At 40.3% G+C, this 25,733-nt stretch overlaps 1 protein-coding gene across 3 annotated transcripts in view; it reads left to right on the forward strand.

Moving 5' to 3' along the window:
* The first annotated feature begins 10,881 nt into the window (after nt 1-10,881).
* Nucleotides 10,882-25,733, forward strand: part of rai2 (retinoic acid induced 2) — a 123,877-nt gene continuing 109,025 nt past the window's right edge. For 2 of the 3 annotated variants that reach the window (XR_013579113.1, XM_078559411.1), the window contains exon 1: nt 10,882-10,998. Coding sequence is in view for 1 of the 3 variants with exons in the window: in XM_078559411.1 (XP_078415537.1) it covers nt 10,981-10,998 (18 nt within the window). In the remaining 2 variants the exon portion in view is untranslated. The remainder of the gene's footprint in view (nt 10,999-25,733) is intronic. The other variant, XR_013579112.1, reaches the window with a different exon arrangement.

Genomic DNA, 25,733 nt, shown 5'->3' on the forward strand with positions numbered 1-25,733 from the left:
AAGCCTTCTGTCACCAGGTGACAGGGAAGGTTTGGTTGAAATCTTGAGTACCTTAAATAATAACATTTTTACAAAGTACTTTAAAAACACAGATTTTGATTGCCGAGAAAAGAGACATGCTATCAAAGCTTTTCATCTTGCATTCATCAGGACAGCAATGCAAGATAAACCAACAGTAAAAGGGAACACCAATTTATGCTGCATGAGAAGAGGGTGCTGATTGGTTGGCACATGATTGGTAGGGGCGTTACCATGAAGAATGCAGCAGAGAACAGTTAACTGTTAACTGCCAGCTTTTGTTACAAATTTAAACCATGCCAGTCAATTCTGATTGGTCAAGGCATTGCCATTGGGAATGAACCAAGCTACCAAGCTTTCTTTTTTAGTTGGAAAAGGCATATTGTGTGGACATGCTCCTTCTGTCTGCAAAAGACAGGACCCTGTTTGTGAATATATGTGGCTTATAGCATGTATAAGTGAGCCCCACTGCGAGCCTGACTGATAATCTTCAATTGGTTTTCAATGTAATTCTTAGCACAATCAGGATTGTTTTATGTTGTCCAGTCCTGGGATTGCATCTAATGTTGGACACTATGTTTTGAGTTTTTCAAGCACGGGCTGGTTGGATATAGCCAGTAATCTGGATTACTCAGATTACCCAAGAAGGATAAGGTGTCTCAAAATTTGAACAGCAGTTAAGCTAGTTGCATGTTGTTACTATGTGGTAGCAACACGAGTGGTATTCTCCACTAACAGGATGCTGCCATCAAGCCAAAAAGACCTATCAAGCCTATCACATAAATGAATAATGCAGTAAATTAATTTCAGTGCCTGTGTGATGCCAGGTATTGAGGCCGTACATCCCAACGACTGGCGGATCATATCAAACCGCATGACTCTTTGGCTGTTTGCAACACGCAAAGTACTCACCGTACCCAACCAGCCCGTGCTGCAAAACTCAAAACATAGTGTCCAACATTAGGTGTGACTCTGCAATTGGACAGCACTTGCTAAACAATCCTGATTGTGCTAAGAATTACACTGACAACTAATTTAAGATTATCAGTCGGGCTTACAGTGTGGCTCAATTACACATGCTAGAAGTCACGTGTATTCGCAAACAGGGCCCTGTCCTTTGCTGACAGAAGAAGCGTGTCCACGCATTACACCTTTTTCAGCTAAACAAAAGCTTGGAGGACAGCCATTCCCTGGTTCATTCTTCATGGAAATGCCTTGAACAGTCAGAGTCAACTGGCTTGGTTTGTTGAAACAAAGGCTGGCAATTAACAGTTAGCTGTTCTCTGCCGCATTCTCCATTGCAACACCTCTACCAATGAGAGTCCATTTGTCAACCAATCAGCACTCTCTTCTCATGCAGGATAAATTGTTGTTCTCTTTACTATTGATTTACTTTACATAGCTGTCCTGAGGAGTACAAAATGAAAAGCTTCAATAACATGTCTCTTTTTTCAGCTATACTCAAGTTCTGCACTACCAAACAGATTTTTATATTTATATGATGTATTACATGTTGACCTATAATCCGCAAACTTTAACAATGATATACTGAATGTTACTGTGCTGCTTTATTGCTGTTTTGTTTTTCCTGGCATCTGGGGTCACGTTAATTTTCAAGTGTTAAAATGGGGTCACATTGGAAAATAGCCTGGAATGCATTGAGTTAATCATTACAAATATAAATTCTCCAGCCTGTTGCTCCAAATATTTCTCCCAATTCACCTTTACTTGAGCCAGGGCCAGACCCCACTGTGCAGCCTCATTTCTCTGTAAGTTGATATCTCTTTGTTTTTTGTTGGTATAAGTGGCCCAATTGATTTTTTAAAATTCGTTCATGGGCTGTGGGTATCACTGGCTAGGTCAACATTTAGACATAATAGAGTTATACAGCACAGAAACAGGCCCTTCAGCCCATTGTGTCCATGCCCACCATCAAGCCCCTATCTATTCTAATCCCATTTTCCAGCACTTGGCCCGTAGCCCTGTATGCCAAGGCATTTCAAGGGCTCATCTAAATACTTCTTAAATGTTATGAGGGTTCCTGCCTCTACCACCCACTCAGGCAGTTTATTGCCCATCCCTAATTGCCCTTGAGAAGGGGTGCCCTAAACACTGCTGCAGTCCCCATTGTCATTACTGCTGCTCTTAAAACACTTTTAAACAGAGTAGGGAAGAAATATCATGCATAGAAACTATGCTTATGGAGTTCTTAATGATGAGTAGATGACGCCCTGCTCCAGATTCAGAAAGATTCCAGTATTGCCAAGGTCAAAAGTAGCAAGTTTGATTTTTGTCCAAAACCAGTGACTGTAAACTTATGTAATGAATAACAGACCAGGTCCAGGCGGATCTATGATTTTAACAGTTTTTATAAGTAATGCAGAATGTAAGTCCAAAAATTATAGATCTTTTTCTTAAATAATGCCTCTCTCACACACAGGTTACATCCTGCCAATATATAAACAGGGGCCTGTTATTGAAAATAACTGAGACTCGCATGGCTGAAATTCTCCACCTATCTTTAAGTGGCCCCATCCTGCCTGTTACTTTTCAGTGTGCGTGTGTTTGGGGCATTGGGAAGTACGAGGGGCGCCAGAGCCACAACTTCCATCCATCCATTGCCAGCGGCCGGCCCCCGGGTGGGCAGCGGGAGAGGGGCCGAGTGATTGACAGGGGACTCCGGGGAGGGCGAAGAGGACAAGTGAGGTCGCGCGAGTCCAGCACAATTAGACCAAAGCAAACTCCGCCACCCAGGAAGCGGGTTCATTGATATTCATCAAAGTGCATTCCGGTTTGATGGCTCTAACCGCGCTGTTACACCAGTGTGAGCCACTGAGAGCAAAACACACGTGTTAGCGTTTTGCACGCTGGCTGTGTACGTGCAGAAACGCGGGTCCTGCTGCTTCCTCGGGTCTGACAGTGACAGATACGTTCGTGTCCCCCTACACAAAGAATCCTGACGGTGCCGCTCCAGGTGTCGGGGGTGGGGGGGTGGGGGCGGGTCTGTTGGCCGCAGCGTTCACTAAACGCCCCTTCTTCACACAACCAGCGGTGGCACATCTCGTCCCCCTCTGGGAACCAACATGCTTCATATCTGCAGATAATGTCAAACTGTCGGCAAATTAAGAGCCACCGCATTTCACGCCAGGTTGGCTGTATTCATTCTACAAGCCTGCTCATTTCTGTTATATTTTAGCGTGCTTTTATTTTAATTAAAAAGGAAAGATAATCAAAATTAGTTTCAATGTGTCTTGATTTTGTGTTGTTCTCACAAGCCCACGCAGACTTGTTTTTACATTGTATGTTTTTTTTTTGCATTATTTCTCAGACATGAATGTTTGTCCTTTTTATTTATTATGGCCGCATTTCCAAAAAATACATAATGTAAAATGAAATAATTCCCTGACAAAATCATTCCCAAAACGTACAATGAAACAGATTTTAGCAGCAATTTGGTTTAATAAAAATAAGTTTGTGACAGGCAAAGGCCATGGTTCCTTTACCATAAACTACCTGGAATGCTAAGATTTAGCAACTTTTATCTTTGTGTGAATTGCTTTTCTGATAACCGATTTGTTTTTCTAACAATTGCACATGCATATCACCACTTCAGTAAACCTGGTGACTTACATTTAAAAACTGCAACTTAACGTGAAAAATCTTGACTTTTTATTTAATAGTACTGAGAGCTTATATTTGGAATAGTTTTCATTAGAAACCTTTGGAGGTATCATGCCTCAATTTGTAATGGTCAACCATTCTGCATTTGTCATTTCAAATTACTTTAAAAATTATGGTTTCTTACTCTACGCAAAATTTGAATATAGTCATGCCTGCTGGTTCAACCCAAATCTCCGTGAATTAGCCTAATTAAACCCCATTAACAACTGCTTATTACCATTAAGCCCACCAGAACTCACTCGGCTGGTCTCTCACCATCTGCCTTCCCTGTGGGCAGTGTTTTATGTGCGCTAAAAAAAAATTACAAAATGCACAAGCTCAACTATAGAGAAATTAATAGTTTTAATAAAGGTTACCTTTTAATGCCTCCATCTTGCAGAAATGTGAATTATTCACAAAATTGTGCATATGGAATTAATATTGGTTTATAGTCCAGAATATTGTGGCCTCTATAAAAAGAAATACCACCAATTTACTGTGTCTCATATATTTTATTTCTGGTCATTAAAATTTTCCATTAATCTCAACTATTGTTTCCAATTTTCTTGGCTATTCGCAAGTGGCTTTCTTATTTGGTTTTCCAATTCTCTTTTGGCCTAGAAAAAGGACATTTAAAATGCCACCAATTAATTTTGCTGCATATTTAGCACTTTATTAGTAATACCTTAATAGTTTTTCATATTAGAGAAATGTTCAATTTATTTAAAATATTTACAACCCAAGTATAAAACCTGTTTAGGAAGCCGTTTAGCTAAGAAGCTAAATATTCTCTTTTAGGCTTCCAGAATGATTTCAATTGATTCAGTCTCTGATAGCCTGACACCATGAGCAGAATTTTACAGGGAGTGAGCAGGTAGCCGTGGACTGAAGAGAAAGTGGTCGTATCATCCAATCACACCCAGCCTCATCGCACAGCAATTTAACATTTGTCTGGGCGTTATTTGCCTAATGCTGAGATTTCCACCCACATCTGGGGAAGAAATCACTGCCTCAGAACTACTGGCCAATAAAACGATAAGCAGCTCTCTGGTCTAGGCAATCTTACCAGAAATGGTGGCTACTGTTGGGGTTGCTGCAGTCCCCAGCTAAGGTCATTGTTGGAGCTGCACAGAGTAGTAAGGGGAAGGGGGGTATCTCTGGTTGGACAGGGAAGGGGGGAAGGGGAAACATGTGAGTGGTCAAAGCATGGGGGGCTCTGATATGGAAGCAGAATGCCCTTAAAGAAGGCCCTCACCCTTTCCCACCGCATGCTCGAGCAGTGTTACCTACCGGGTTTCCCACCCATTGTCAGTCTCAGCCTACCACCTGTGAAATAGCATCAGAGGTCTTTGATTTGCCACTTCAGCACCTCAATTGGCACAAGGATGGGTGGGCCACCTGACCCTGCTGCTTTTTAGCGGGGTCAGGGGCGAGCTGGTAGGTGCCAAGATAGGCCCAATGGCATTTTACAAGACCACCCACCCCACCTGCAAATTTGCCCACTGGGAAGTGTAAAGTTCTGCCCCATACATTGATCAGTTGACATGCAGTCTTGGTTGGTCCATTTTTTAAAAAAGCATTAACTTGTTTGAAGGATTTGGCAAAAAGTCAGTTTGCAAGCTGCACTGCTATTCTAGGATTGAAGTACCGGTATCCTTTTATTTGCCAATCCAGAACAATGTGTGCCTTGAAATTATACAATGGGTCCTTCATAACGATTAAAATGTACATAGTAATCTTATTAGTTGCAACAGTTAATGAAAGATGGGACTTCAACCTTATTTGAAGACTCATTGTGTAAAACCAGTCTCAAATGTATTTGTTATAAATAGTTTTCAATTTATTATGTGCTAACAAAAACACTTCCTTTAATGGATATAAAAAACAAAAACTAAGTGACCTGTAATCTAACAAAGGATTTACATGATATTGTAAAGCGCAAAAGTGAAACTCAAGCAGATTGCAACTCTCATCTGAGCCCAAAGATCAGATTGCAAGCTTGATTGTGGTCCCTGATATCTATTAAGTTTAATAATGCACACTGTTTCATTTCTGTGGGTGTGGGCAGTATTCAATTTTAAGCAATGTAAAGTCATATGACTTGAAGCTACTAAAATAATATCTACAGGCAATTACAGGGAAATTCTATCTCTGCATATGTAGAATACAGAGTGAGTACCAAGGCAATAATTCCAACTTTGGGTTTACCTGATGAAGTAATCTACAGGATTGGAAATTGAGCAATTTGTGAATGTCACATAAACCAAGAGGTATGTGAATAAGTAGATGTCTCAATTCCCAGCATTTCTTATTAGACATAATAATAACTGACAAAGTTGCCATGCACCAACTTCTTAGTGGGAATGGAGTTGTGCTGGCTGCCACTCCAGGAAATAGTAACCGAAGACTTTGAAAAGATAAATGCTATGTGCATATAATGTAGGGTTAAGAATTGAACAGCTGTTGATATTTGATCTGAAGAAGAGGATGCACAATTACACTTGGTAATTTCCCAAAAAAACTGTCAGATACTTAGTCACGAGATGAAAGAGTATGTATTTTGCAGGCCTAGCTTTCCCAGCTGCATCCTACATTTTGTTTATAGTGCACACACACATTTGCTTTTGCTGAGGGGATTTGGCTATCGAAGAAGACAACTTTGTACTTTGCATGGCAGTTTCTGCACTAGAACATGATCATATTGCAATTGGTCAGAGATGGGACACTTTGGTAGCAAACTAGGAAAAATTTTCCATCAATGTTTTCAATTATAATATAAATTGCAGCAATAGCAAAATAATGAAAAATCACTAGGCTGGGTGAAAAACTGTCATTATTCTTTTTGTGTGTATATGTATAAACCATTAACATTTAACTAACGTGTCTGGTACAATAACATCATGTGACTAGCGCTGTGATTTTTTTTTTCCAGTCAATTATTGAAACATGTCTAACACTATTGATTATGACTGGTGAATGAAGATTTTACTGTCCAACAATAAAATTACTTCAGTGAATTGTTCCTAAAAGCTCGGTGAAAAGCTTTCAATAATAACAACCTGCATTTATATAGTGCACTTTAGCATGGTAAAACATTTTTAGACATTTCGCAGCAGCATTATCAAACAACTTTTGGCACTGAGCCACATAAAGAGATAACAGCATAGGGTCAAAGAGATAGATTTCAAGGAGCGTCGTAAAGGAGGAGAGAGATTCAAAGAGGCAAAGAAATTTAGGGAGCAAAATCCAGAGCTTTGGGCCTTACACAACTGAAGGTACAGCCACCAATGGTAAGTCAAAGAAGACTGTGAATGTGCAGGAGGCTGAATTGGAGATACATGGAGATCTCAGAGGTTTGTAGAGTTGTTTTTTTTTAATCGTTTATGGGATGTGGGCGTCACTGGCTAGGCCAGCATTTATTGCCCATCCCTAATTGCCCTTGTTCAGAGGTCAGTTAAGAGTCAACCACATCGCTCTGGGTCTGGAGTCACATGTAGGCCAGATCAGGTAAGGATGGCAGATTTACTTCCCTAAAGGACATGAGTGAACCAGATGGGTGTAGGAGTAATAGAGATAGAAAGGGGTGTGTCTATGGAGGAATTTGTACACAAGGATGAGAGTTTTAAATTTGAAGCATTGCCAGACTAGTAGCCAATGTAGGTCAACAAGCACAGGGGTAATGGGTGAATGGGATGGTGCGAGTTATGATACAGGCAGCACAGCTTTGAATGAGTTGAAGTTTGCACAGAGTGGAAGTTGGGAACATGGGAATAGTTCAGTCTGGAAATAAAAAAGGAATAGATGAGGGTTGCAGCTAGCCGATCAGCTGAGAGTCAGAAGCATGTGATATTACTGAGGTGGAAGTAGACCACCTTGGTGATGGAGGGGATGTATGGTCAGAAGCCAAGCTCAAGGACAAATAGGATGCCAAAATTGTGAACAGCCTGGTTCAGGATGAGACAAGCCAAGGAGAGAGATGTGGGTAGGGGCTTAGGCATGGAATTTGTGATGGGGGTCAAAGACATTGGCTTTTGGTGTTCTCAATATTTAACTGGAAGAAAAATCAGATGCAGTGGAAGGGTCAGGAGATGTGGTGGTAAAGTAGAGTTGGGTGTCATCATCATACATGTGGAATCTTGTGTTTTCGGAATATATTGCTAAAAGGCAACATGTAGATGAGAAATAGGAGGCGGCCAAGGATAGATCCCTGTGGAACTCTTTGGTTTTATCAATAGATTTTTGGGTATTAACGGAATTAGGAGTCAAAGCTGTGTAAAAATCCTGGAACCCCCTCCCTAACAGCACTGTGGGTGTACCTACATTACATGGACTGCTGTGGCTCATGAAGGCAGCTCACCACCACCTTCTCAAGGGCAATTAGGAATGGCCAAAAAATGCTGGCCTCGCCAGCAATGCTACATCCCATGAATGAATTTAAAAAAGGGATATGGGGATAGAGCACGAAGATGATAAGGTAGAAGATCAGCCATGACCTCGTTGTATGGCAAAGCAAGCTCAAAGGGCAAACGGCTCTTATGTTCTTATGGCTCCAAATGTAATTGTGTGGGAATGGGAAGAGAAACCATTGCAGAAGGTTTTTCGGCCATGATTAGACAGATAGCAATTGAACCAGGTAAGAACAGTGCCGCTCAATTTGGCAATAGAGCAGAGATGTAGGAAGATTGTGTGGTCATTTAAGTCAAAAAAGCCTGCATACAGATCGCGAAGGATGAGGGAGGAAAGTTTACCGTGATCACAGTCACATAAGATGTTTTTGTATCCTTTATAATAGTGGTTTCAGTGCATGGCAATAGAGGAAACTTTATTGGAGGGGTTCAAACATGAAGTTGTTAGGAAGATAGGTGCACGTTTGGACAACACACTCAAGGATTTTGAAAGGCAAGGGAAGTTGGAGATGGAGCAGTAGTGCAAGGTCAGAGAGATCAAGGGTGTATTTTTTGAGGTTGGGGGTAATGATGGCAGATTTGAAAGAAGACAGAACCAGAAGGGAAGGAACCATTAACAATATCAGCTAGCATTGGGACCAGGAAATGAAATTGGGGTGATCAGCAGTTTGGCAGCAATAGGGTCAAGGAATTTAGAAGAGTAAGAGGCGACTTAATTAAAACCTTTAAGATCCTGACGGGTCTTGACAGGGTGGATGAGGAGAGGATGTTTCCTCTTGTAGGAGAATCTAGAACTAGGGGCTCACTGTTTAAAAATAAGGGGTCGCTCATTTAAGACAGAGATGAGGAGAAATTTTTTCTCTCAGAGGGTTGTCAGTCTTTGGGACTCTCTTCCTCAAAAGGCGGTGGAAGCAGAGTCTTTGAATATTTTTAAAGAGAAGCTAGATAGATTATTGATTAACAAGGGGGTGAGAGGTTATCGGGGGTAGGCAGGAATATGGGGTTGAGGTTACATTCAGATCAACCATGATCTTATTGAATGGCGGAGCGGGCTCGAGGGGCCGAGTGGCCTACTCCTGCTCCTAATTCGTATGTTCATATGTGTGCATGTATGTATGTAGGAGGCAAGTCTCATGGATAGGATGAGGTTGGAGAGAGTATGAGGAGAGATGGAAGAAAAACTAGAGAAAGATACAAGTTCGAAACCAGAATGCTTTTACTGGGCCAAAGAGAATGCAGCTCAGAGTTTCAAGGTGACTGTAAACCAGAGAACAAGGTCATTAGCCATGGAATATCTGTGGCATATATTCTTAAAGTTCTTGCCTACATACAAGTAAACATACCTCAAGTACACACATGACAGAGATACAATATTAGGTGTTGTTGTTTCAGCCCGATTAGACAGAAAACACTTCAATTTATTATGTGCTTTTCAAAACTTTAGGATATCCCAAAGCAATTTGCAAGCCATTCAGATGATTCTGAAGCAAGAATGCTACCATTGCGCCAACACTGACACTTTGTCTGCAGCTGATGGGAGCATGTTTGGCTGTTAAAGACAACTGAAGATTTCTACTGAAGGGGTTTGCAAAGGTGCCAGCAGCAAGAGGAAAATTCTGCAGTACCTTTTTTTAATGTGGCTAGCAGAAGAATTCTTGTAGCACATATCTGATGTTGGAAATAAATTTAGTACTCATCGAGGTATGTGAAGTTGGTATTGGGGAGTGGAACTCTTTCCTACTTTTGGGCAGCACTATGCACAGCCAGAGCAGGTTAGATGTAAAGCAAAGTTTCATTCACAATGTTCCATTGAAAAAAGTCATAGTTGAATCATTTGACAGGGCTAATAAGGAGGGAGACATGGAGTTAAAAGCAAATTTTGGAAATAGACAAAAGATCAATTAACATCAGGAGAAAACATGTTGCGGTGGAGACCCTTTGCTAGAACTCAACAATTGAACAATTGTTTTTTGTATAAAAATAGCAGTAAATGGGAAAGCAACATTGGTACTATTAGGATGAGATGCTTGATTATATATATACAAATTATACATATTACATTTAAGAGGAAATAGCAATATTTAGGATAGTTAGCATATATGAAGTTATTCCTAAATTTAGGAAATTTGGGATGAAGACTTATGAAACTACAATTGTTGTTGGAAGTTTCAGCTACATTTGTCTTTATTTCTAGTCATAATGGTCTTTATTTCCCTGGATTATGATAACCACCTGAGTCTTGTAACCTGTTTGGAGACTCGTTACCCCTCTCCTACTATAATGAGGTGGAATGTGCAGATTGTTAACGGTAATGGACGTGGAAGTAGAAGAGGAAGATGTGATTAGTGGTGTTCAAAAATAAAAATATTTCCATTACCCCAAGCATTGAGTCGATTCGAAACGAAACAGAGAAGCGTGTATAAATTTGAAATCTATCATGACGCCTCAGCACACAAGCTTGAGGGGACGTGGTGGTTTGCTGTATTTCCAGTAAAAGCCTTGCTTGATAAGGTGAGAGTGAGTGGCTGGAGGAGGGTGCTGAGGGTTTTACGAGAGATGGAAGGGACTGATTCCCAATGGGCGGGGATGTGGATGTGGATGTGATTGTGGTGGGGCGCTGCGTGCGCAGCCTGTCACCTCTCCTGCCCTCGGCAGCGGTGAAGGAGCCACTGGGATCACAATCCACATCCAGGCAGACCCCACATCAAACAACACGCACCATTAGAGAGATATATATATATATATTTATAGATATATATATAAACAAACACCCCTATCAACAAGCCAGGCTGGGAAGGAGATGTAACCAGAGGGAGCTGCTGCACACACAGTGCAAGGCGAGGCTGCTGCTGCTGCTGTATAAATACTGTATCTTCTGTAGCTTGAAAAATCGGGGATGAATGAAGACAGGAAGGTAAGTGTCAAAACAAAACATGGACGGGAATCCTTCACTTGAAAAAAGAGCCAATGTCACCAAATATCCAGTGTTCAGCAAGCAGTCTGATACATTGTCACCCAGACTGTGCATAAGGAATTGGGAGGCAAGGGTTCTCTCTCTCTCTCTCTCTCTTCATCCCTGTGTTTGTGAGAAAATGTTATTTATTTATTTTTATAAAAAATTCATATCTCACATTTCCAGGTATTGCTGGCGATTCTGTGTCTCTCTCCACCCCCTCCTTCAAAGGGTCCGTCAGTTTATTTCCCTCCCGCTGTTAATGAAAAGTCAAACCGTTTGGCCTTACTTTCTTTTGTTGGAGGGGGATTATATGAGGGTTAGGTCAACCCGAGTCGCGGTCTTGTGAAACCCCCCCCCCCCCCCCCAGCTCTTCCCTTTGCCGTCTGCGTGAAAAGGACGTGTTGATGTTCGCTGGCTCCTGATAACGCGGCGCGAGATCCCATTAATCCGGCCTTGACCAGATACCAAAATGCCTTTTTTTTTTCCCCCCCAAACTGACCAACCAGGCCAATTCACCTTGCTCCCGATCACTAATCCCCGGCAAATTCCCTGAGGGAAGTGCGTTCCGTTTAGTCATCGACTTAAAAAAAAACATCATTGGAAACATTGAGTGAAACAATAAAGGGAATTTATCGAAAGCCTCCAGGCGCCACAGCTTTATATAAAACAATTTGATTAGAGATTTGAAAATCTCCCACATACATATACATACATGAAGCAGTGTGAGTTGCTTACTGTAATGTTGGAGACTGAGAGGATCCTGTCAGTGACTGGCTACTGCTGCTCTGGGAACTGTGTTGACAAACAAGAAGCTACATTTGTCTTCACTGTAACTGTATCTCTCTCTCTCTCTCTCTCTCTGGAGTGGGCGAATGTGTGGCGTCTGCAGCCAGAGTTTACACAAGACGCCTTCCAAAAACACCTACAAAAAATCCCCTCCTTCCATTATTATCGCCGGAGGTGCTGTTGATCGATTTACAGAACAACCCCCCCCCACCCAAAACAAAAACCCCCACCCCAGCGTTTTTATTAACATAAACCTAAATTTACTGTCGATTTTCAAAGCAGCGTTGGAAACATCGCGATGTGCGGCAGGAATTTTTTTTTTGGTTTTCTCTCTCGGTTTCCATCACGTTCAGTTTGTTTGGATTGAACACTCTTCCATTTAAGCTGCATGTTTCCAGGTGAGTGCGATATTGGCTGCAGGGATATATTCCCCTCCCCCCGCCCCAAATAGCTGAAGAAAATGATTATGTGTTTGTTCATTTTGATAATGGGGCCATAACAGGCTGGGTTTTTTTTAAAATAAAAAAAATTTGATCAGCGAGTTTCTTTTACATGTTTTAATCTAGGAATGTAGCCTTAGACAAAAGGTTGATTATATAATGAGAGCATTTGGCGACAATTGGGTGTTTGAAAATACGGTACGAAATATCCCATGTTACTGCTCCGATGTAACTGCTTTGCCGGGTTTTTATTAGTGGTTGTTCGCGGTGTACACACAATTTACCTACCGTTTATTGCAACGTGGGAAGAGAAAAACCTTTTTGTTTGAGGGGAGCGAGGAAACCCCAAGCTTGGTTTAAGAGTACAGCGTGTGGGTTATTGGGAGGTGTGTTAAAAGCAAGTTAACCCTTTGAATTGTGACCAAAATGGACTACAAAGCAAAAGCGCCCTCTCCTTCAGAAGGCAGAACCGAACCTTTTGTACAGAGAAAGCACACATCCAGGGGCCGAATGGTTTAATGTTGAAAGAGCCTGGTAGATGGACTGTACTTAATTTCCTGCCTATTGTTTTTATTCGTAACTGGCTCAAGAATGCCAGGTCAAATATTCATTTTAGACTTTAGGCATTTTGTAAATTTGGCAGTAGTTTAGACGTATTAGTGAATGATGAAAGCTGACCAGTTAGCAACAAAAACTCTTTTTTTTGCACACCTCATGGATCGATGGTGCCAATTCTAAGTTTGATAAGATTAGCAAAGCGGGAAACGTGGTCATGCCGAGTTCGATCACTCTGCAGTGAGGTCGATGGCTCAGGCAGACCGTAATTATTTTCTCTAAACATTTCCCGTTGGATAGTCAGCTGCTGTATTTCCCCACAAAAAAAAAGGTTCGTAGATGAGCTGGCTGTAATGAAGAGTTCATGCTCTGATAGCGAGACAGGGTGGCAGAAGGAAGGTGACCAGTGTTTGAGTGTTCTGGTGACGGTCCTCCTGGGTCACCAGCCAAAACCAGGTGAAGGGAGTCAAGCTTTACCGTGTTGTGTTTTGCACTAAGGCTAACACGTGCTCAACAACAGCAAAGAGCCATTATTGAACACCTTTATACACACCTCCCCAACAGAGAGGACAGGATGGCAAAATGCTCGCCTATTACAATATACTACACTCCCTCCCCACTTAAAAACAAACAACTTACTCATTAAAATGTAAATTGGTACATGTACATCATTTCACAGAGTACAGTATGACTAAACTAACATGGACAATACCTGAAAATTTAGCAGGTGGGGTTGCATATTTCTTTCCGCTGTAATCACAGTCAAAACGGATATGACCAGTACTACTCAAAGATAAGGGGGAAAGTAAGTTGTGAAGAGGATGTAAAGTGTCTGAAAAGGGATTCAGTAGGTTAAATGACTGAGCAAAGAAATGACAGATGTGAGAAAATGTGAACTTGTCCACTTTGCCAGGAAGAATAGAAAAGCAGTATATTATTTAAATGGAGGAAGAATGAAAACACCATGGTACAGAGGGATCTAGGTGTCCTGGTTATTGAATCACAAAAAGTTAGTATGTAGGTACAGCAAGTGATTAGGAAGGCAAATTAAATATTGATATTTATTGCAAGGAGAATTGAATGTAAAAGTAGGGAAGTGTTGCTACAGCTGTACTGTGTACAGTTTTGGTCTCCTTACTTAAGAAAGGCTATAACTGCATTAGAATCAGTTCAGAGAAGGTTCGTTTGACTCATCCCTGGGATGAAGGCGTTATTTTATGAGGAAAGATTGAGCAGGCTGGGCCTATACCCATTGGGGTTAGAAGAATAAGAGGTGGTCTTATTGGAACATAAAAGGTCCTGAGAGGACTTGACAAGGAGACTTGCTGAGATGATGTTTTCCTTTTGAGGGAGTCTAGAACTAGGGAAAACAGTTTAAAACAGGGGATCTCCCATTTAAGACTGAGATGAGGAGAATTTTTTCCCTAGCGGGTCGATAGTCTGTGGAATTCTCTTCTGCAGAGACACTGGAGGCTGGGTCATTGAATGTATTCAAGGCAGAGTTAGAGATTTTTGATCCTCAAGGGAGTCAAGGGTTTCGGTGGGCAGACAGGAACGTGGGGCAGTATGGCCTAAATCTAGCTCCTAATTCTTGTGTTCTTCTTTTAATTTCTTTATTATCACTTCTACATATTGGTGAAAAGTATCTTTCATTAAAATAAATTCAAAGCTGCAGCAATTTAAAAGAGTTATTGGTCACCATTGCTGACAGAATTTGATTTGAACACCCAAGTCCTCATGTGTGCACAGATTTAAATGCTTTTGCTCACTTTATGTTCATCTACTGATGAATCCTAATCTATGCAAATTATGTCATATGCAGTAGTTAATTAAAAAGATGTGACATATAATTAACTAAATTTTTTTAATACTTTGATAAAATATTGTACCATAAGTAATTGATTTAAGGTTAGAATAAGATGTATTTTGTATTTATTTGCATCACTTTCCTCCTCCCATCGCTTTTACTCGCACACTTCCCATTTTAGTCAGGACACCAGGTTAATCCATGCTGCAGCCTTCTGCATGATGGGTGTAGATGTAGCTTCATTATAAACTTGTAAATCAGAACTGCATATAGCAGAGTGAAAGACAACAGTCAGACTTTCCACCTCTGAAAATGCAGTAAACTGCTCCTGTAAAGTTTGCGTTGGTTGAGGTTGGTGCATTTGGCCAGCTGACAATGTTAGGACTTAAGCATGCATCCTTTGAACTATAAAATATGCATCTTAAACATCACCAGATCATTACAGAATAAAATAGTTGACAATCAACAAAAAAATACATTGAAAGGCGTGAGAGAGATTTAATTTACGCTTTATTAAATGTAGCAATGGTTCCATTGTCATAGAGAGGATTAGAGTAATGCTGGATAAAAGTTTACAAATTATTAAATGTCATATCTTTGTGTCTTATTTTTGGTTTTGATCATTTTTGGTAGACAGAATGTTGTCATCAGTGGATTGTAACGTAAGTAAAATTCAGAAACTGTAATAGAGCATCTTTCCCCACCTTGTTTTCCGTCCTGTAAATGAATTGAATCAGTTGGAAAAAAGGTCATGGTTCCAGAGAGTAAACTGAGGACTTGTCAGTTGTAATGAGTGTAGCAAAACCTATAAATCATAGCAGACTGTCTTGAACAGTTTTCTCTGCTCAGATGTGGGTATATGCGTGTGGTGGTTTGTCCACTGGGGGCAGTCTTATAGCCATAATTTTCTTACAAGTGTACTAAGTGCTCATTTGAATAATTAACCTGAGCTTCAGTCTTGGACATGAGGTGGGAAGCAGCCTTTTTTGAGGGGGACAGGGCTGGTGGTGTTGGGTGGGACGGGCTTGACTGTGAAAGATCTCACCAATAGCTCAAATTTAAAGAGACGCTGCTACTTAAAGATGAATGGCTACGTATGAAGGCAAGTAGTTTTCTGCTTTTGCTTAGGCTTACACTGGAACTGAAACATTTGTCAGGTCCAGCTCGGGCTCTGCTGTGGCTGTAGGTGAAGGGAGCAGGGTAGAAGGGGCTGAGCAAATGCAAAATGAAAGGAAATTCAGTGTGAAGCATAGAAGTAAATTTCTGAGTAGGTGGCGGTGGGTAGTTCTCGCCCCCACCCCAAATTTGAAATGCAAGCAAAATGGACATGCTATTGGATAAGGTGGGTGTGAGAAAGGTTGCCCTTGTTCAGCATTCCATGTCACCATCCATGGGGACAATAATGCACCCTGTCTAACAGAAGATGGCAGCTAGGCTTAATAGTTTATATAGTATCTGCAGGACTTGGGAACAGCAGTGAGAGAACACTACACATTCAAAGGAATGTGGCATGCTAAGGCTACTAAACAGTACATTTTACTATGTCAGGGACCCAAGAACAGGTACAAAGTGTTGCTGGTCAGCTTGTTCCATATTTACTAGTTACACTTGGCTAGTCATGCAGCTCTTACATTGTATCTTGTGGGTAGCCATTTCATTCCAAGGCACCAGTGTAACATTCTGCATTTAGAGCTCATATTAAGCTAGCCTTAGAGCTCTTTCATTATATTTTATGCATCCTTCCAAGTCACAACAGTAACACATGCCAAATCTGTCATTACATCCCATGTGTATTCATATTTGAACAAGGCTCAGTTAAAATGCAACATACAATTAAAAACCTTGCTGCACTTGCATCATCAGCAGGCTTTATAGAAAAACAATTGTTACACAACTTAAGCTCCATTATGCATGGTCACATGCTGACCCGTGGGGTGCAACACATCAGCCACTATGCAGGTGGATGCACCTTCAACTTTCATTCCAGAACTAACTTTCTGCTTGCAAGTCAAGGTAGAACAAAAGCAAGGTCCTTCGCTTCTCTGGTATCTTAAAACGTGGAAGGAACAGGAAAAAGTGATGTATCAGATTAAGGCCTATGATCCTCTTTTGGTTTCTTTTTCTCTTTCTCACACATTCATAGACACAAGCATGTCAGTGCAAAATCTGCTTGAAGGTGTGTCAAGGAATCAGCATTCTAACATTTGCCCCTTTTCGGTCATTGTAAGCAGACTGAGCAAGGCAGTGCCACATAGCATCCTGTGTCCCTCTTATCAAAGTTTGCAAGCACCAACACAAGCTGCTTACATTCTGGAGGATGCAAATGGTGAGCTTGAAAAGTAGTGTCAACTGAGGCAAGTGCATGAGTGAGGGGAAGCAGAGATGGTGGTGAAGAGGAGCAAGATCCAATGTTGCAAGAGTTTAAAGCAGTAATGACCCTTATGTTCACAGGAAGAACAACTCCAGCGATGTAGCTTGTCTGCAGATCAGTCTCGAGAGGGTGGTCTAGCTAAGGTACAGCCTCCTTTGTGAAGCACAGGTGATCCCTGAGATGCCGAATCTGGCTTAATAAATGTAGATTCTGGGGAAAGGATGTGTGCATACAGAACCTTTGATGTACATTTGCCTTGCCTTCTTTGTCTGCTCAAAAATTGCTTTCTTAGCATAAACCTTGTGCGCCTGACCAGTTCTGCTATTTAAATGTTGGAGGCCCCCAATTGCATGACTCAATAAACTGTTTTTGTGCGGCGAATTATTGCTTGGACCAATAGTTGACCTGGTAACTCAATCTGAGCATCAGCCAGTTTGCTTAGATCATTAGTACTTCTGATGCAGAATTTGATCTAAGTAAATGCAGAAAAAAAACACAGTTGTAACCAATTGGGCAGGATTCTAAACTTTCTAGCAGTGTTTCTAATCCTCAGATTATTATACCCAGCAACAGTATGTGAAAAACTATTGCATCGCTGGCGAGGCATTTGAATGTCAAATGATATTGCAGGCTTGCCCCAAAATGCATTTTGTGGGAGATTGAGACCAACTGCACCTCACTTTCCTGATTTAATCAATCAGTCAAGCTGTGGAAAATAACAAGTCAATAACTTCTGACATGTCTTCCTTTTTCCTTAACCAAGGGGTAGCCCACTCCCCCCGTCACCCCACTGTTGTTGACAGAGACCTCAACCATGTCCCACTCATCTCCCGCACTGCTGCTCTCACCCCTTCTCCCTCCCAGAACCATGATGGGGTCCCCCTTGTCCTCACTTTTCACCCCGCCAGGCTCTGCATTCATAGGATCATCCTCCGCCATTTCCGCCAACTCCAGCATGATGCCACCACCAAACATATCTTCCCCTGACCACCCCCTGTCAGCATTCCATAGGGACCATTCCCTCTGTGACACCCTGGTCCACTCCTCCATCACCCTAACTCCTAATCCCCTCTCCATGGCCCCTTCCCATGCAATCGCAGAAGGTGCAACACCTGCCCCTTTACCTCCTCCCTCCAGACCTTCCAAGGCCCCAAACATCCCATTCAGGTGAAGCAGCACTTCGAATGCATATCCTTCAATTTGGTCTACTGTATTCACTGCTCCCAATGTGGTCTCCTCTACATTGGAGAGACTAAACGCAGGCTGGGTGACTGTTTTGCGGAACACCTTTGCTCAGTCTGCAAGCATGACCCCAGACCTTCCTGTCGCTTGCCATTTCAACACGCCATCTTGCTCTCATGCCCACATATCCGCCCTTGGCCTGCTGCAATGTTCCAGTGAAGCCCAACTCAAACTGGAGGAACAGCACCTCATCTTCCGAATAGGCACTTTACAGCCTTCTGGACTTAACATTGAGTTCAACAACTTCAGACCATGAACTATCTCTTCCATCTTTACCTCTTTTTAATCCAGTTGTTTTTTAATGTTAATTTTAATTCTTATCATTTATTTTTATTTATTTTTTCTCTCACTGATTTCTATGTAGTGCTTTCACAGTGTTGTTCTGCTATTAACAGATTCTGCTCTTACCTTTATGCCACTATTATCACCTTCTTTAGTCTTTACCACTACCGTTAACACTCCCTTTGTCTTGTGTCCATGACATCTTTGTCAATCTCTCCTTAGCTCCCACCTATCCCTGACCTTCCATCTTGCTCCACCAGCCCCATCCCTTGTAAACAGTATAAAATCCATCACCTTTCTACTTCTCTTTAGCTCTTTAACTCGGAACATTAACTCTGTTTCTCTCTCTACATGCTGCCCTACCTGCTGAACTTTATGCTTTGTTTTTGAGACTTTTTGTTTTTAAGTCAATAGCTGCCCTTGATTTCCACCGTTCTATCAAATGGTAGGAAGCGAATGCATAAATATGTGATGATTAGAGATGACCTTTGCAGGGCAATAGATTACAGAACAGTTATTTTCTAATGAAATAGATTTACAATGTTGTATTTTGGGTAAATTCTATGGTAGAACTTAAGTGGCATAGATTAGCAATTTTAATTTAATTGTATGAATCTACCCCGATGTGAAATTGGCTTAGTTACTTCATAGTGTAGTGTTCAATACAAATTATATTCTTATCTTTTGATATTTTTTAACACTTCTATGTGACTAATGAACATTAGTGTAATTCAGTATTTGTATTACCAAGATTAACTGAGTACTTAGAGTTGGCACTGGTTGAGTGTGGCATTCGAGAAGCTGAACCTAATCAATCAGAAAGTGATTATGTGAGTGCCTCCGATGAAATGAATTACATTTTTCATCTGAGACTTTTGTTGTTTGTCAGCTAATACCTACATTTTAATAAAAATACCAAATGATGGCAAAGCATAAATAAAATTAAGTGGTGTGAATAACTGACTCCCCTTGAGTCTGACATTTCTATTTATCACCTATATTTGTTCAGTTGCTGCTTTAGGAGTTCAACAGGTTTTGCTAAACACTATTTTGTCTGGCTGTTAGGGCATATGTTGTTTTCCGAATGTTAGAGGGACTGCTATTCTGCCAACTGATGGTATAAAATCTTCAATGCCGTATGCTTTTAATTAAATCAATCCCTTAAATTTTTCTTAAAATTCCCAAAAAGGGATGGAGACACATGTGCCTCTCCATCAGTCCCAATCACCCATAAACCGGTTTGAACTGTCCATTGGTACTGGACCTCATTACACATCAATTACTGGCTGACTGTGAGGGCTGGCAGGACATTGAGCTAAGCTATGTATTTAAAGAATATATACTCCTGTGATAACAGCAATAAGTTTAATTATACAAAACCAGTATTAAGTAAGTTATCTAAATTAATGTTAGTAATGGTAAGACGCCACAAAGACCAACTCAGTTTAGCACACGTTTCCTTACAATACATGTATACCCAAGTTATGTCCACGAATGTTCTTTGTAGGATTTGGCAACAAAATACATTTCAGTATTTTTTATTGTTGCAGTTCATGCCATTTTCATGAAGCATGATCTGAACTAGTGAACCCAATCACGTTCTTTATCATTGCCATATGACTGGACAGTAAACTGATTGCAAATTGAAAAAAAGCCTTGTTGCTTACTTTTTTTGAAAATGAAAATAGCAATTATATATGGAATTATAGATGATCACTGGTGATTTACATATATTCACGTGACATTCATGTACAAACAAATCAAAGAAAGATTCCATGTACATGGAATCACTCAGAAATAGCGACATGGTAACAGGCCATTTGGTCCACCCACCCTGCGTTGGTATTTATCCCCCATGTGAGCATTTGTCCTAATCACATGTGTCTGATTGTTCCCAAATCTTATCTATCCTTCAGCCACCTATCTGATCTATTATCCTTGCATCGTCCATTTATTTGAAATTTTGATCTGTTACTTTTGTTGTTGGAAAAAGGCTGGTTTCCTGAGAGGGCAAACTGACTGCACAGAATAGAGCTCATTGGTAGTGACAAATAATGACTATGTTAAGTAATATGTGCATGGACATCCAATGTTAGAGATGAATAATTAAATGAACATGATTTACACACTGAAACTGGAAGTAGAATATGAGGGTGTGACTTTTCAGAATCATTTCTTCAAAAAAAATTGCAGAAATCTGAAATAGCTGGAAATATTCAGCAGGTCAGGCAACATTTTTTTAATATTTGTTCATGGGATGCTAGCTAGGCCAGCATTTATTGTCCTTTGTTCAGGGAGCATTTAAGATTCGCCCACATTGTTGTGGGTCTGGAGTCACATGTAGCTCAGACCAGGTAAGGACAGCAGATTTCTTTCTCTAAAGATTAAATTATAATTTAATTTTTATTTCACCCATCTGTTGTGGTGGGATTTGAACCCAGGTCCCCAGAGCATTACCCTGGGTATCTTGAATACTAGCCAGTGACAATACCACTGTGCCACCACCTCCCCATGGAGCAAGAAGCAGAATTAACATTTCAGGTCAATGACTTCACACCGTGATCTGTTTCTCTCCACAGATGCAACCTGACCAGTTCAGTATTTACACCATTTTCTGTTTTCACAGTTACATTTATATTCAGTTAAGCAGGATAACCATGTGAATTTTTCATGGCTTTGTAGTTCAAATTAAATAGATTTTATAAACATTGGTAGATAGATTTGTCAACTTTCTGTGACTGATTAATGTAAACTTTGCCATGTCTAGAACAATTATTGGCTTAAAAGTGTGCAACTAAGTGCTATGAATAATTGCCACATTTGTATGGTCTTCAGTGCTTTTATTGGGACACTTGGCAAGTGTTAACTTTCACCCTATGTTCATTATTTATCTGACCTAACTTCTACAACCAAGTGGTCAGGGTGCCCCTTATATCTGGCCATCAAGAGATCCCACATAGTGCTCAGATTTGACTTCCTTTCTCTCCCTGCAGGGAGATGCTATGTTTACTCTGTGCTTAGAATCTTATTGCCTGTCCCAGCTCAGATCAGGGATTAAAGGGAGCAGCACCCAGCCTACACCCATCCATGCTCTGTAGTACTGGATGCCACTGCCTTAGCAGCTAGGTTATGATCTTTGTGGCCATAATGTAAACCTTCACAGTTTGGTGTACACCACACCACCTTCCCGTTGGATCTCTGGTATTAGTATTTTAAGTGCCTTGTGCTAATGTTTTGTTGGTGTGGAACTTGGCACTTGATTTCTAGTGTAATGCTGTAAAGGTGATGTGAAGGACAAATGAGTATGTTAGTTGCACTCATTCAAATCTCATTCAATAATTGTGACAGTTGAGGGATGACCAGCTTGGCAACAACGGTGACAGGAAAACAGTAAAACCATTTTGGCACCCATTCTCTGTCACCACACCATTTATATGGGAAAGATGGCAATGATATAAAACTGGTGAAATATTGATTAAAATAATAAAATGTTTGCCTGCCATGTGTCTTTTCTTCTGCCAAAAACATAATGTGATCCTGATCCTGTACAGGAACACAATGTATTTGTGATGAGTTCATCTGCAATTTGGCACGAGTCCTGTTGTAACAACAAAAATAGAGCTTAGGGTGGATACCTACCAAATGAAATGTTTTGGTTTATTACATGTAAAAAAAAATAAGAGCCCATTGAATTTCTGTCTGTTGGAAGGGCCAAATTGCAGCTGAACCCATTACAAATACATTGTGTTCCTGTACAGGATCAGGATCACATTGTGCTTGTACAAATCATTTGAATCTACAGAGCAATATATCCTTATTTCATTAAATTCTGGTAATCTTGTGATGCAAGTAAAACGTTAGCAACTCTCAATTGATCCTTTTGGAAACCAGTGTGATCAGCTCTGTTTAGTAGATTCCACAGTATCTGCTTTAGATAAAAATGATTTAAACGTTGATCAGGTTGAAATAATTGTCTTTTTTTTGAGCTGAAATGTTGCTTTCTCAAGAATGAGCATTTCCATATTTTCAACTGTGCCATACAGAGTTTCAGATGAGTATTTCTTGTGGATTTCAAATAGTGGGAATTAACTATGATTTTCATTCTCAAGTGTGTTTACATCTTGTATCCATTTTGACCGGTCATTAGAATACATTCATGCCAAAAATGTCTGATTATAAATTCACAAGGTTAGTATCCATGAACAATGGTCATTGAAAAATATATAAGTAAAATATAAAAATAGAAATTGTAACTTAAACTCTTAAGAAAAATGATGTAGAGATTCTTTGCACTAGCTGAGATATGTAAACTGTGGAGGGAAATATTGTATTGTATGCAAGTTTAACATCTGATGAATAATCAAATACAAAAAAGTTACTTATGTGCACCACAGCTTCTTTTGTGACAGCTAAGAGTTAATGTCCCAACTGTCCATAAAGGGCTTACAGTAAGATCAACTGCAAATGGGTAAACCAAGCCCGGCTTCAGATTAAAGGGATTTTTAGAGGACTAGAGGTAGAATGTTTCATGGTTTGTCAGTACTCCAGCAATGACTTTGCTATGCAACATAGCTTTGCTATGTTGACAGCAACAGCTTCCAGTGAAGCCTTTTGTGATTTTGTTTTTTGTATGTGTATAATGTTTTTCACCTCTCTCAAAATGGGGCTTGTTTAGAATTAGTTCATTATAAATACTCACTAAACTTCCAGAATCTGAAACATTTCAAGAATTATGTACATTGGACTGACATAGACAGCAGCTTTTTGTTCAGCAGATGGTGCAGAATGCACTTACATTTTTAAGGTTCTTGATCTGAGGTACTCTATTGTTAGGCTAGAATTTAACAATGGTTAGGAAACACAGTATTGTGTTTTGCGCCACATGGATAACACACCAGGTTTTATTTGCAAACAGGAGGTTAATTAGAAAGCTTTTAAATTGTCTGTTTCTCATGCTTGCTGCTTGTCCAAGTCTGTCTCTAACCACACTCCCAGGCTTGACTGACAGCAAACAGCATGGTGAGCAGTCAACAGACGTGCATAATTGAACAACTTAACACAAGATACAGTGTTGACAAAAGCAAATAGTTCTCCAAATATCTTCAGTACCCTTACTTTACATTAAGAAATTGAATAGCCAGTGTTGTGAGTTCTGTATTTGGTCTGTTTCCACTGCCATCAGAATGACAATTTGTGATGTGGGTAAAGTGTCATGTTTGCTAATGGTTCGATAATGATTTTTTAAAAGCAGAACTTTTCAACATTTTCCAATCCCATTCACTAATCTAAACATGGAAAGTTAAGGCTTACTAAATGGATTAAAAACTAGAAATTGCGAAAAGACATTTTCCTCTCTATTATCAAGTGGGTTATTAACCTTGTGGTGCTGTTTTATAGCTACTTGACAAATATAATTGATAAAGTTCAGTAAATGAGTTGTAGAGTGCACAATATATAATACAAGAATCCAGCATTGTTGTCTTCTGCTCTTTGCTGTCTCCCTCCCCATCACCTCAGCTAATTTACCTGTTCTGCTGTCCGGAGGCATGGACGCTTTACAGACCTTTGACTATAACATTTACTTTTGCGAAGGGGAGTAGTTGTGGTGGGAGGCCAGCTGCTGCTGTGATACTAGGGGTGCATTTAATTTGGACTCGCGCAGTGAACAAGTGCCATTATAAAGTTGCCAGGCCTGCTGAACATTTCTAGCATTCTCTGTTTATATTAATCTCTTGTTGGTTTGATTCTTGTAGTCATGGAAAAACTGTCAGCTTGACTTGCGTAAATCTTCCACCATGTTCCAATAATGTAAATTCCCTGAATGATTAAATAACACCGAGAAACTTTGCACAGATCTGTAAAATATTCCCACAAATGTCACATCCATGTGAGCACTCTGTCATGGAGTTGGAGGGAAGGAAACTCATTTGTTTATGGAAAGTTTTTTTTTAATTACAAGAATAACCTGCTTTGAGCCTGTTAAACATCTAAATAAGGTGACACTGCTGTTAACACTGATTTAACTAATAGGTGTTTGCATTGGATGCAGCCTGTGAACTGACTGGGTGTGTATGCCATTAACTTGTAACCATATTTAAAACTTTTGGCTGGCATGCATGAGAATTTTAGTGGAGTCACACCTACCCTTAACCGCTGATTTGTCTGGCCTGTCTCATTATGGTCTACGTCAGTGAATTTGTCCTCAAATTGCTACTCTTAAACAGTTACTTCTTCTTAAAAACATTATTTAAACACACTTTACATGCATCACTTTCATATTATTAGTATTAGGTTGGAGGCCTACGATTCCTAATCCATTTGAAAAAGAGTCCTTCAAACAAAAAGTATTGAGAACCACTGGACAATAAAGTAAACATGGACTGTCTGGCTGGTTTTCAACTACTCCAAGACCTACTGTTTTGATTTACCAGTAGAGTGTGTGAGAGAACTGTTTGTACATTGACAAAAGCTTCTTGATGATTAAACACATTACCCAAATCATTGTGTGAACATATAATCTTAGAAATCTTGGAGATTACAGCATTTAACCCCTACTGCCTGAGCCTGTTGCACTCTTCAGTTGTGCTAATCCATTTCTCTGCTCATCTCTGTGCCCTTACTCACTCTTCCTTCTCAAACATTCACCCAGTTCACTTCTAAAGGATGATGCAGCTTCTGCCTCAGTGACAAACCTGCAATAAAACATTCCCATGTTCTAAACCTCCCCCCCCCCCTCAACCACCGTGTAAATGTTTCCTCTAAATTCCCTTATTTTCTTTCAGCAACTATTCTGAATCGGTGCTGTCTTGTCATCAATTGCCAGCTAGTGGGAACAGCCTTTCGCTGTTTCCTTTCTCTGTTTACCTTCTCAAAATTGTTCAGAATTTTGTAAACTTCTGTTAGATCCTCCTTAACCTTCCTTGTTCCAGTGAATGGTCAAGCCTTTCTTTAGGACTGTGGTAATTTTTCATTCTTGGTCTCAATCTTTTGCTTCCTTTCCATGTCGTTAACATAATTTTTATAATAGGTTGCCCAGATAATTAATATCATTTCCATAATGGGAACCCAGAATGCACAAAATACTCCAACTGCACGGAAATTATAATGCACTGAGATTTTATTACACCTGTTCAAACAATGATTTCACCAAAGTAAAGAAGGAAATCAGATTCATGTTGTTTTTGATGGAGCAGCTAAGGATGCTTCTGAA

The sequence above is a fragment of the Cetorhinus maximus genome, chromosome 16 (genome assembly GCF_964194155.1).
Source record: "Cetorhinus maximus chromosome 16, sCetMax3.hap1.1, whole genome shotgun sequence".
Taxonomy (NCBI): Eukaryota; Metazoa; Chordata; class Chondrichthyes; order Lamniformes; family Cetorhinidae; genus Cetorhinus; species Cetorhinus maximus.